The 12,279-nt window shown below is 47.7% G+C and overlaps 1 protein-coding gene across 1 annotated transcript in view; it reads right to left on the bottom strand.

Moving 5' to 3' along the window:
• The window catches only part of OTOG (otogelin), a 133,401-nt gene that overhangs the window by 96,825 nt on the left and 24,297 nt on the right, over nucleotides 1-12,279 (bottom strand). The window contains exons 14-21 of the mRNA XM_038765354.1: nucleotides 10,879-10,925; nucleotides 9,968-10,113; nucleotides 8,221-8,353; nucleotides 7,816-7,993; nucleotides 6,395-6,519; nucleotides 5,297-5,509; nucleotides 3,960-4,125; nucleotides 1,295-1,369 (exon numbers count right to left, since the gene is read on the bottom strand). Coding sequence (XP_038621282.1) covers nucleotides 1,295-1,369; nucleotides 3,960-4,125; nucleotides 5,297-5,509; nucleotides 6,395-6,519; nucleotides 7,816-7,993; nucleotides 8,221-8,353; nucleotides 9,968-10,113; nucleotides 10,879-10,925 — 1,083 coding nt within the window. The remainder of the gene's footprint in view (nucleotides 1-1,294; nucleotides 1,370-3,959; nucleotides 4,126-5,296; nucleotides 5,510-6,394; nucleotides 6,520-7,815; nucleotides 7,994-8,220; nucleotides 8,354-9,967; nucleotides 10,114-10,878; nucleotides 10,926-12,279) is intronic.

The following is a 12,279-nucleotide window of genomic DNA, read 5'->3' as shown; positions in this document are numbered from 1 at the left end:
TGGTATTTGTCAAATGTTATCTATGTACCACACACTCTACTTGAAGCTGAGGTAGATACAAGATAATCTATGAGTCATATTTAATGAGCCCCTACTGTGTGCAGAGCACTGCACTAAGTATTTGGGAGAGTACAACAGAGTTGCTAGACACATTCCCTGCCAATAATAATAATTATTATTATTATGGCATTTGTTAAGCACTTACTGTGTGCCAAGCACTGTTCTAAGCAGCGTGGCTCAGTGGAAAGAGCCCAGGCTTGGGAGTCAGAGGTCACGGGTTCTAATCCTGGCTCCACCACTTGTCAGCTGTGTGACTCTGGGCAAGTCACTTAACTTCTCTGAGCCTCAGTTACCCATCTGTAAAATGGGGATTAAGACTGTGAGCCCCACGTGGGACAACTTGATCACCTTGTATCTACCCCAGCGCTTAGAACACTGCTTTGCACATAGTAAGTGCTTAACAAATGCCATCATTATTATTATTATTATTATTATTATTATTATTATTACAAGGTGATTAGGTTGTCCCAAGTGGGGCTCACAGTCTTAATCCCCGTTTTACAGATGAGGTAACCGAGGCCCAAAGAAGTTAAGTGACTTAACCAAAGTCACACAGCAGACAAGTGGCAGATTCGGGATTAGAACCCATGACCTCTGACCTCCAAACCAGTACTCTTTCCACTGAGCCACGCTGCTTCTCTTATGTGCTTACAGTCTAGAGAAGCGGGTCAATCTGTCTTGGTTCCACCAAGGGCTCACATTCCCTCTAGACTGTAAGCTCTTTGTGGGCAGGAAATGTGTTTATTGTTGTATTGCGTGCTCCCAAGAGCTTAGCACAGTGTTCTGCACACAGTAGGTGCTCAATAAATATGATTGAATAATAATAATGATGGCATTTATTAAGCGCTTACTATGTGCCTAGCACTGTTCTAAGTGCTGAATAATTGATTGAATAAATGAATGAATAAGTAGGAGGGATAGCAGATATTGAATCCCCATTTTATAGATGAGGAAATTGAGGCACAAAGAAGTTAACTGACTTGCCCAAAGTCACATAGCAGGCAACTGGCGGAGCTGGGATTAGAATCCAGGCCTGTGCTCTTCCCACTAGGCCACATTATTTCTCCATACTTCTCTTCCGCCACATTGCTAAATAAATCCAAACTCTTTTGTTCAATTTTATCAATAACAAATGGGCAAGAAGTGAAGAGTGTTTTCGAAAAACGTGCTTATAGGCCATGAGGATTGTCTATCACAACATCCACCCCTTCAAACAGGAGCCCTCCGGACTTACCAGTTGCCCAAGGATGTAACGATATTTTCTCCAGGTGGATATTCGATTCCTTGGAAATAGCAGGGGCACTCGCTTCTGCAGTGGAAGAAGCAGATGGAATAAGGCTGCAGCTCTCTGTGCCAAAGGCCCCTCCTCCCCTCCATTTTATGGTACTTGTTAAGCCCTTACTATGTGTCAAACACTATTCTAAGCTCTGAGATAAGTACAAGTTAACTAGCTCAGGAACAATCCCTGTCCCACATGGGGCTCACAAATTAAGTAGGAGGGAGAACAAGTATTTAATCCCCGTTTTACAGATGAGGAGAATGAGGCACAGAAAAGTAAAGTGACTTGCCCAAGGTCACAAGCACGCCTTTGGTCGAGCTATTAGAACCCAGCTCCTTCTGACTCACAGGCCCGTGCTCACTCCACTAGGCCACACTGCTAATGTACTTTAGAAGAACCGTGCTTCTAGACTGTGAGCCCACTGTTGGGTAGGGACCGTCTCTGTATGTTGCCAACTTGTACTTCCCAAGCACTTAATACAGTGCTCTGCACACAGTAAGCGCTCAATAAATACGATTGATTGATTGATTGATTGCCTCTCTTGAGAGGGAGAGAACAGAAGAGTCATAACAACCTCAGGAGGAGCTCTGAACAGGTGACAGGTGTCAGCCCCCCATTCCCTGTGAGAACCCCAGTATTCTCTGCCTGGTCTTGGTTGGAGGTGGGGGGAGGCGAGGGCAGGAGTCAGGGAGTTGGGAAATTTACAGACCTTAGAGGGCTTGTGGAATTTGTGGGGAAGCCCTAGAGGTTGGTTAACAATCTACTGCTCTTTGCCAGTGTCAAAACACCAGCCAAGTCAGAGTCTGACTTTATCTTGTACTTACCTCTGCAACCTTGTGAACTACTTAACTTGTATCAGGGGATGGGATGGTTAAAATTGTGCAGAGAGAGAGAGAGGGAGAAAGACACACACACACACACACAGAGAGAGAGAGAGAGAGAGAGAGAAAGAGAGAGAGAGAGAGAGAGGAAGAGAGGAAGAGAGAGATGGAGAGATAGATCCACATTGGAGTTACAAATAAACTTCCTGACATGACCAACAGCCAGACAGGTGATTGGGGGAGCCTGGGCTCTCTCCATCCCTGGACAGAACTCTCCCGAGTGCTTGGTACAGTGCTCTGCACACAGTAAAAACTCAATGAATACAACTGATTGATTGATGGACAGATGACCCTAAGGCTTGAGTAACATGGGCATGGGGCTGGACTAGATTTTTATTTTTAAATGGCACTTAAGTGCTTATTATGTGCCCAAAAATGTACTAAATGCTGGGGTAGGTATGAAATAATCAAGTCGGACACAGTTCTTGTCCCACATGGGGATCCCCATCAAAACAGAGGAAGTAGGATTGAATCCCCATTTTAGAGATGAGGAGACCAAGGCCCAGAGAAGTTAAGTCACTTGTCCAAAGTCACACAGCAGACAAGAAGCAGAGCTGGGATCAGAATGCAGATCTTCTGGCCCCCAGGTTACTCAGCTTCTCTAGATAATTGGATGTTCTCTGGAGGTTGCCACCAGCTCTACAATTCCCATCAGTCAGTCAGTCTGTCAATCATATTTATTGAGTGCTTACTGTGTGCAGAACACTCTACTAAGTGCTTGAGAGAGTACAATATAACAATATAACGACACATTCCCTGCCCACAATAAGCTTACAGTCTAGAGAGGGAGACAAACATTAATATAAAAAGATAAATGACAGTTATGTACATAAGTGAGAAGCAGCGTAGCTCAATGGAAAAAGAGCCCGGGCTTTGGAGTCAGAGGTCATGGGTTCAAATCCCGGCTCCGCCAATTGTAAGCTGTGTGACTTTGGGCAAGTTACTTTACTTCTCTGTGCCTCAGTTCCCTCATCTGTAAAATGGGGATGAAGACTGTGAGCCCCCTGAGGGACAACCTGATCATCTTGTAACCTCCCCAGTGATTAGAACAGTGCTTTGCACATAGTAAGTGCTTAATAAATGCCATCATTATTATTATTAAGTGCTGGGGGGCTGGCAGGGGGATGAATAAAGGGAGCAAGTCAGGGTGACACAGAAGGGAGTGGGAGAAGAGGCAAGGAGGGCTTAGTCAGGGAAGGCCTCTTGGAGGAGATGTGCCTACAATAAGGCTTTGAAGCAGGGGAGAGTCATTGCCTATCATTGCCTATGACGAGGGAGGGCATTCCAGGCCAGAAGCAGGACATGGGAGAGAGGTTGACAGCGAGATAGACCAGATCAAGGTACAGTGAGAAGGTTGTACTTCCCAAGCATTTAGTACAGTGCTCTGCACACAGTAAGTGCTCAATAAATACGATTGAATGAATTACAGGAGTGAAGCGTATGGGCTGGGTTGGAGTAGGAGAGTAGCGAGGTGAGGTAGGAGGGGCCAAGGTGATGGACTACTTTAAAGATGGCCAACCTGCAGGGGGCCAAATCACCTGCCTCCTCTTCTGCCCACAAAGGATCAATCTATCCATGGTATTTTCTTAGCGCTTACTATGTGCAGAGCACCGTACTAAGTGCCTGGGCATGAGCAATACAGCAGTATGAGCACATACGATCCCTGCCCCTAATGAGCTTCCAGTGTAGAGGGGGAGCGGAGCTGTGCCCTCAGCCATAGCTGGGGAGGTCACCCCTACCTGGGGACGCATCTCCCGGCTTCGCTGTGCAGGTAGGTGCCGGCGGGGCAGGTGCAGCCCTCCACACACTCTCCGCTGCACGTCTCGGGCACCGAGAGGGCCTGGCAGGTCTGCCCGCAGCTGGAGGAGCAGGAACTGTACTCCTGAGTGTCCTTGCATGACACAGCTGTGCAGAGGAGAGAGGGTCTTGGGCTGTGGCCTGCAGGAGTGCCACCCCCCACAACATGCACACATACACATACTCTAAACTGTAATCTCTTTATAGGCAGGGAATGTGTCTGTTATATTGTTATATAAAGAAGCAGCATAGTGTAATGGATAAAGCATGAGCCTGGAAATCAGAAGGTTATGAGTTCTAATCCCGCTTCTGCCACTCGTCACTTCACTTCTCTGGGCCTCAGTTACCTCATCTGTAAAATGGTGATTAAGAGTGGGACAGGGACAGGGACTACATGTAGGACAGGGACTACATCAAACCTAATTACCTTGTATCTACCCCAGTGCTTCAAACACTGTTCAGTACATAGTAAGCGCTTAATGAATACTATAATTATTATTATTATTATTATTGTTGTTATTATTATTATTATTATATTGTATCCTCCCAAACGCTTAGTACAGTGCTCTGCACCCAGTAAGCACTGCCTTGCTGACTGACTGACACCACCAGCCTGGGTCCTCCCTCCTCATGAGTGTGTGTGCACAGACAGGGTGTGGGGCCAACGGGCGCTTGATATCGTCTTTCTCCAGGAGATCCGCTGCTCTCGCTGAGCCCAAAAAAGAGGATCCCCAGGGACTCCAAAATTCCACTCAATCCCCAAAACCTGTCCAAGTTACCCAATGCCCTCCACTCCACTCCCTTCATCTCCTCTTCCTGCTCCCCATCTCACTCCAGTCAACAAACCTCTGCTGGCTTCCCACATGCTCCGGATACAGGATGCTAAGGAAACCAAGCAAAAGAGGACTGGCTAAGAAATGCAGCCTAAATTAAATCTCTCACTAGGCCACTGTGGGCCAGTGCTGCTTTTCTCAGCAGGCCTGGCTGCCAGGAGTGGGCATATGAGTTGGAAATAGCCACTCCTAGAATATGGGGCTTGCTTTCCACAGTTGTAACAGAGCCTTGCAGATAGGTTCAAATTCTACCAGCCCAGTGCATTTATCAAAGGTTTTTCCACTTTTAAAAGTGATGCCACTCCAACCAGGACGCCCCAGTTATTCAGTCATCCATTTGTCCGTGACAAGTCCTCCCACCAACATGCTCCAGGTGTTGAGGAGGAGAACGAGGAGGAGGACAGGCATAAGTGGGCAGTCAACCAGGCTAACAGACCCACACTCACTGCAGTCTGGGAAATGAGGACGGAAGTCGATGGAGACCCCGTAGCGGCGGCACTGGTGGGCATAGTGGGCCAGGGCAGAGCAGAGGCAGACCTGCCCGCACTTGCAGGTGTCCCGGCGGCACTGTTCATAGTAGGAGATGGGGCTGAGGTAGGAGGAGCACGGGGCGAAGAGCTCTCCGGTGAGGATGCTGCATGACTCTGCTGCATACGAAGCTGCCGAGAAACATGTGGGACGGTCACTGACGCCGCCAGAGTCTGTCCCAGGCCTTTCTTGGCTGAAGTTGAGACTTCAGTTGCTCAAGCAATCAATGGTATTCATTGAGCACCTACTGGATGCAGAGCATTGTGCTGAGCGCTTGTGCAGGAACTTTGGATGCCCATAGCAAAGCTGGGTAATCTAAAGTGACATGGTTCTGCCTCCTCTCTACTCTACTTTGCCCCTCATTCTCCTTCCTTCCCCATAAGGAAAATCAAAAACAGAGCAAGAAAACAAGCAAAAGGCTCCATTTCCTCTTTATTATTGCTTTAATGGCATTTGTTAAGCACTTATTATGTGCCAGGCACTGTTCTAAGCACTGGGGTAGATACAAGTTAATCAGGTTGGACACCTGATGTCCAACATGGGGCTCACAGTCTTAACTCCCATTTTACAGATGAGGTAGCTGAGGGACATTCATTCAATCATATTTATTGAGTGCTTATTGTGTGCAGAGCACTGTACTAAGCACTTAAGAGAAGTTAAGTGACTTGCCCAAGGCCACACAGCAGATAAGTGGTGGAGCTGTGATTCTTCTGACTTCTGGGCCTAGGTTTTAACCATTTGGCCACACTACTTCACATCATTATTATCATTATTATTATTATTATTACTACTACTACTATAGTCACATTCACGCCACCCTCAGCCTCAAGGTACTTATGTACATATCCATACTTTTTTTAACGTCAGTCTCTTCCTCTTGACAACAAGCTCCTTATGGGCACGGAATTTGTCTACTGACTCTGTTCTACTATACTTTCCCAGGTGCTTTGTATAATGCTCTGCACATAGTAAGGGCTCAATAAATAGCACTGATCGATTGATAGATTACCACTCACCCGCCTGAAGGTGCACATCACAGGGGTCCATGGGAGTGCTTATACCTTCAGAGGTGCATGCAGATAATGTTTTCCAGGAGTTTCCAAACAGCTGTGGGGTACTCTCTGGTACCCCCACTGGAGACCTGCAGTGAGAGAAAAAGATTCAAACAATGCTACCTGAGGGTTGTAGAAGCAGCAGGGCCTAGTGGAAAGAGCCTGGGGGTCAGAAGGACCTGGGTTCTAATCCCGGCTCTGCCACTTATCTGCTGTGTGACCTAGGGCAAGTCACTTAACTTCTCTGCGACTCAGTTACCTCATCTGTAAAATGGGGATTAAGACTGTGAGCCTTGTACTATCAGCAGCAGCAGCAGCATAGGCCCAGGAGTCCAAGAACTTGAGTTCTAATCCCGATCTGCCACTTGTTAATTGTATGACTTGGGGCAAGTCACTTAACATCTCAGTGCCTCTGTTGCCTCATTCGTAATGTGGGGTTTGAATTCCTGTCCTTCTATGTGGACTGTGAGCCCCTTATGGGACAGGGACTGTGTCCCACTTGATTGACATATCTATTGCAGCACTTAAAACATTCAATCATATTTATTCAATCATATTTATTGAGCGCTTACTGTGTGCAGAGCAGTACAAAACAGAGCTTGACACATAATAAATACCATTTAAAAAATGACTGAACCCTTTTATCCAAATCAAAGACATTTCTGATTCTTGGCGACCCATGGATAACTGAAATCCACCAATAATCCAAAAGCCCCTTTCTAGGTCAGAGCCTCAACCTCTTTCTCCAGACTCTTTAGCAGGGCTGCTGGAAAGAAGCAGAATTGAGGGCTTTGAAAGGTCCTTCTTCCACCTGTCCCCTCGGGAAATGGTCAGCAATCAGAGCGAAAGAGAGTCCAAGGGGTGGTGCATGAAAACTGAGTGTGCTGGAGAGCTGAGAGTGGACACTACAGTCCAGTAGTGCAATTGCTTTCACAATAGCCAGGGCACGTTTCCTTCTGCAGCTTTTTTTTAATGGTATTTGATAAGCGCTTACCATGTGTCAAGCACCGTTCTAAGTGCTGCAGTAGATACATGCTAATCGGGTTGGATACAGTCCGGGTCCCATATCAGACTCACAGTCTTAATCTCCATTTTACACATGAGGTCACTGAGGCACAGAGAAGTGAAGTGACTTGCTCAAGGTTGCACATCAGACTAGTGAAAAAGCCAGGATTAGAACCCAGGTGCTTTTTCCACTAGGCCATGCTGCTTTGCACACAGTAAACACTCAGTAAATACAATTGAATGAATGAATTCCGTGATGGCTGCAGAGGCCGGGGGCTGATCCTGGGGTTGAGGAATGCCGTCTTGCTGAGACTTGGATTCCCCACGGGGCCTTCTCGACTCAGCGGGTGGGGAGGGAGAGGGCAAAGGATGCCACCTACAGAAAGTCATCCTGCATGTTCCCGTTGAAGGTTCCGCACAGCCCGACGGTGTCTTCTTTCCAGCGGGCGTCCACCCGCAGGTAGAGCCGCAGGCCCTCGCAGTCGTACATCACCTGCACCCCGATCCTGGTCTGCACTTGCAGGAAGATGGAGGACAGCTTCCGGATCTCAAAGGAGTCTGAGGGGAATGGAAGAGAGGCTGGCACCAGGTGGGTAGGGCAAATAGGGACCTCCCTCCCCCAACTGAGAGTTAATAAAGAGGCAAGAAAAAGGTCTCCACTTTTGGGAAAAGCAGCCTGGCCTAAGATGCCCAGCTGGGAACCGCAGGGAAGCTAATGTGCCTGAGAGGTTGGCAGTGAGGAAGACAGCACCCCACCCCTTCGCCCTGCCCTCCCTGCTCCTCACCATCCGTGTAGGGCAGGCTGATCTTGTACTGGTCAGACAAGAGGACGTCTCCCGAGTGAGTCAGCGTCACCTGCCTACGGGGGTCCTGGTTCAAGATGAGATTGACTGACTGGATACAGGCTCCGTCCTGGTTCTGGAGACAAGGGACTGAGCTCAGGGAGGGTCTGGGGGGGATCATCGTGGCCCAGTCCTCATCATGAGACCCAAACCCTCTGGCACCTCCTGCTACCATGAAGCTCACTGTCTTCGGGTCCACTCGTCCAGCTGTCTGAGAGTGACTCAGACCAGATTTCCCAAAGTCAGTCAGTCAATCAATCATATTTGTTGAGTGTTTACTGTGTAAAGAGCATTGTACTAAGCACTTGGGAGAGTAAAACATAATAATACAATTGGCACATTCCCTTCCCAAAATGAGCTGAGTCTAGAGGGAGAGACAGACATTAATATAAATACATTAGAGCCCCCCCATTAGTCATATTTGTTGAGCAATTACTATGTACAGAACACTGTATAAAGCTATGGGAAGCCAGATTTGAGGGGGTCAAGGAGAGAATTGGAAGAGAGGAATTTGAGACAATGGGTGTAGCAACTCGCTCAAGTAGTTTGTAGAGGAATGGTAGGAAGGAGATGGGGCAATAACTGGAGGGAGCCATGGGGTCAAGCAAGAGTAAGCATTTTACAAACCCCATAAAAAAGTATGATGTGGGGAAAAGACTCCAGAAGGTATTCCTAAAAAAGCTTGGCCAGTGGAAGGAGCACAGAACTGCGACTCAGGTGACCTGAATTCTAGTCCTGGCTCTGCCACTTGCCCTGCTCTGGGCCTCAGTTCCCTCATCTGCAAAATCAGGATAATTTATCTTTTCTTACCTTATCTCAGACTGCCATTCCCATTTAGGATAGGGTCTGTGCCTGATCTGATTATTCTTTACTGCCCTGGTATTTAAAATAGTGGTTGGTATATAATAAGGGCTTAATAAATAACATAAGCAAGGAAAGCAGAAAGATGGAGACAGTTGGAGAGAGAAGAAAGAAGGAGATAGGGAGAAAGAAAAGAGAAAAGGGAAAAGAGATAAAGTGACAAAGAACCAGATGGGATAAAGAGAGAAGAGGGACCTGGGTCCCACCCACAAACTCTATATTTTCTGCTGTTGGAGAAGTGGCATGGTATAGTGGATAGAGCACAGGCCTGAGAGTCAGAAGGACCTGAGTTCTAATCCCAGACCTGCCACTTGTCTGCTGTGTGTCCTTGCGAACCCTGTGTGACTTCACTTCTCTGGGCTTTATTTACCTCATCTGTAAAATGGTAATGAAGACTGGAAGCCCCATGTGGGACATGGACTGTGGTCAACCTGATTAGCTTGTATCTACCCCAGTGCTTAGAACAGTGCCTGGCATATAGTAAGCGCTTAATGAATGCTATTAAAAACAACAACAGCAAGGGCAACAGGAAGCCTAGGTGACAGGGCCCAGGTGGTGGACCTGTTTCCTATGGCACCCCACCCAACTGCTGATTGGGGTATTTTTTTCTTCAGGTTTCTCAAGACCTAAACTCACACCAAAAAATCCTAAAAGGTAGAAGCCCAGATCCTGAAATTTCTGTACTGCCCCGTCACAAGAAGGAGGTATGGTCACCTTGTTTTCTGGGCTGAGAAAAACAACCTAGCTACACAGGGGGTTCCCTGGAGTCAATCCATGCTGCCCTTCAGGGCCATCTGGCCCACATGGCTGGCAGTGGTGAGGTCCTCACCAGCCCACACGGTGTGTTCTGCAGGGTGATGGTGAACTCCCCCGAGGAGTGGCTCTTGGCCAGGATGTAGTGGCACGTCGCTGGAAACGTGTATCTGCGTCCGTCGAAGGTCATGAAGTGACTGTCTCCCGTCACAGAGCACTCCGCTAGCACCAGGGGAGAATGACGACATCAGTGGACAGCTTGGACATTGGTTTTCTCCCTGTCATGGGCTCCCTGGGGTGCAGAGACTCAGGCTGATGCTGCCGCCCCAAAGCAAGCCAAGACTGGAGTGGTGACTGGGATTGTTCAAGGAAAAAAAAACACCCAGATAATCTGGCCAGAAGTGGGGGTTTGGGTTGGAATGTCTGGATAATCGTCAAGTCCCAGCCACGTAACTGTGGAGAATTGGTCTTTTTCCCTCAGAGCTTGAGGAGTAAGGGACGAGAGTTGGTGGTTAGGGAGAGGGGACCCCAGAAATCTGCCGGTCCTGACCAGCAGCCCCTTCCCCACCCCTCCATGCAGAAACAGCTGTCTGGAGTCCCACTCTCCAGGAAGGTGGAGAGGTGGCATTGGCCTTTGTCTCGTGAGAGCTCAGCTACTACGACCTCACGCCGTCGGCTTGAGGGAAGGCAGAAGTGGGTGAGATTGATGGGCCGAATTTCCACTCCAGGAGATCTCACCCACTCTGTCAGTTCCCTCATCTGTAAAATGGGGATTAAGACTGTGAGCCCCCCATGGGACAACCTGTTCACGTTGTATCCCCCCAGCGCTTAGAATAGTGCTTTGCACATAGTAAGCACTTAATAAATTCTATCATTTTTATTATTATCCCTGCTCTCCTGGGGCATGGTTCCACTGGCGGTGGGCTGGGGGGAGAGCACCAATGCCAGACCTCCCACTGCTCTGGGCCTATGGGATTCAAGATGTACCTGGACAAACAGCATCAGTGCAGACCCATGCACCGCTGACACACGTGCTGAAACACAAAAGCAACAAACTCGTTGCAATAAGCAGCATGGTTTAATGGAAAGAGCACAGGGGTGGGGGTCAGAGGGCCTGGATTCTAATCTAGGCTCTGCCAATTGCTTGTTGTGTGACCTTGAACAAGTCACTTCACTTCTCTGGGCCTCAGCACCGTGGCTCGGTGGAAAGAGCACGGGCTTTGGAGTCAGAGGTCATGGGTTTGAATTCCGGCTCTGCCACATGTCTGCTGTGTGACCTTGGGCAAGTCACTTTACTTCTCTAAGCCTCAGTTACCTCATCTGTAAAATGGGGATTAAGACTGTGAGCTCCGTGTGGGACAACCTGATCACTTTGTACCCCCCCCCAGCACTTAGAACAGTGCTTTGCACATAGTAAGCGCTTAACAAATGCCAACATTATTATTATTATTATTACTTAGACTGCGAGCCCCATGAAGGACAGGGACTGCATCTGACCTAACTAACTTGTATCTCCTCTGGTGCCTAGAACAGTGTTTGACACATAGTAAGGTCTTAACAAATGTCATTATTATTATTCTTATTTTTATTATTATTATTATTATTATTATTATTATTATTATGCAGTGTGGCTTAGTGGAAAGAGCACGGGAGTCAGAGGTTGTGGGTTCTAATCCCTACTCCACCACTTATTGGCTATGTGACTTTGGTCAAGTCACTTAACTTCTCTGTGGCTCTGTTCCCTTTTCTGTAAAATGGTGATTGAGACTGTGAACCTTACGCAAGACAGGGACCGTATCCAATGGGTAGGGACTGTCTCTATATGTTGCCAACTTGTACTTCCCAAGTGCTTAGTACAGTGCTCTGCACACAGTAAGCACTCAATAAATATGATTGAATGAATGAATTTACTTGTATCCATCCCAGCACTTAATACAGTGCCTGGCACATAGTAAGCACTTAACAAATAACGTTATTATTATTATTATTCATTCAATTGTATTTATTGAATACTTACTTTGTACAGAGCACTGTACTAAGCACTTGGGAAGTACAAGTTGGCAATGTATAGATACGGTCCCTACCCAATAACAGGCTCACAGTCTAGAAGGGGGAGACTGTGAGACTGTTGACGGCACTACCATCCTTCCCGTCTCACAAGCCCGCAACCTTGGTGTCATCCTCGACTCCGCTGTCTCATTCACCCCTCACATCCAAGCCGTCACCAAAACCTGCCGGTCTCAGCTCCGCAACATTGCCAAGATCCACCCTTTCCTCTCCATCCAAACCGCTACCCTGCTAATTCAAGCTCTCATCCTATCCCGTCTGGACTACTGCACTAGCCTTCTCTCTGATCTCCCATCCTCGTGTCTCTCTCCACTTCAATCC

Source organism: Tachyglossus aculeatus, chromosome 22 (assembly GCF_015852505.1).
Source record: "Tachyglossus aculeatus isolate mTacAcu1 chromosome 22, mTacAcu1.pri, whole genome shotgun sequence".
Lineage (NCBI taxonomy): Eukaryota > Metazoa > Chordata > Mammalia > Monotremata > Tachyglossidae > Tachyglossus > Tachyglossus aculeatus.
Note: the sequence above shows the minus strand (reverse complement) of the source record. Positions and strands in the feature narration are given on the sequence as shown.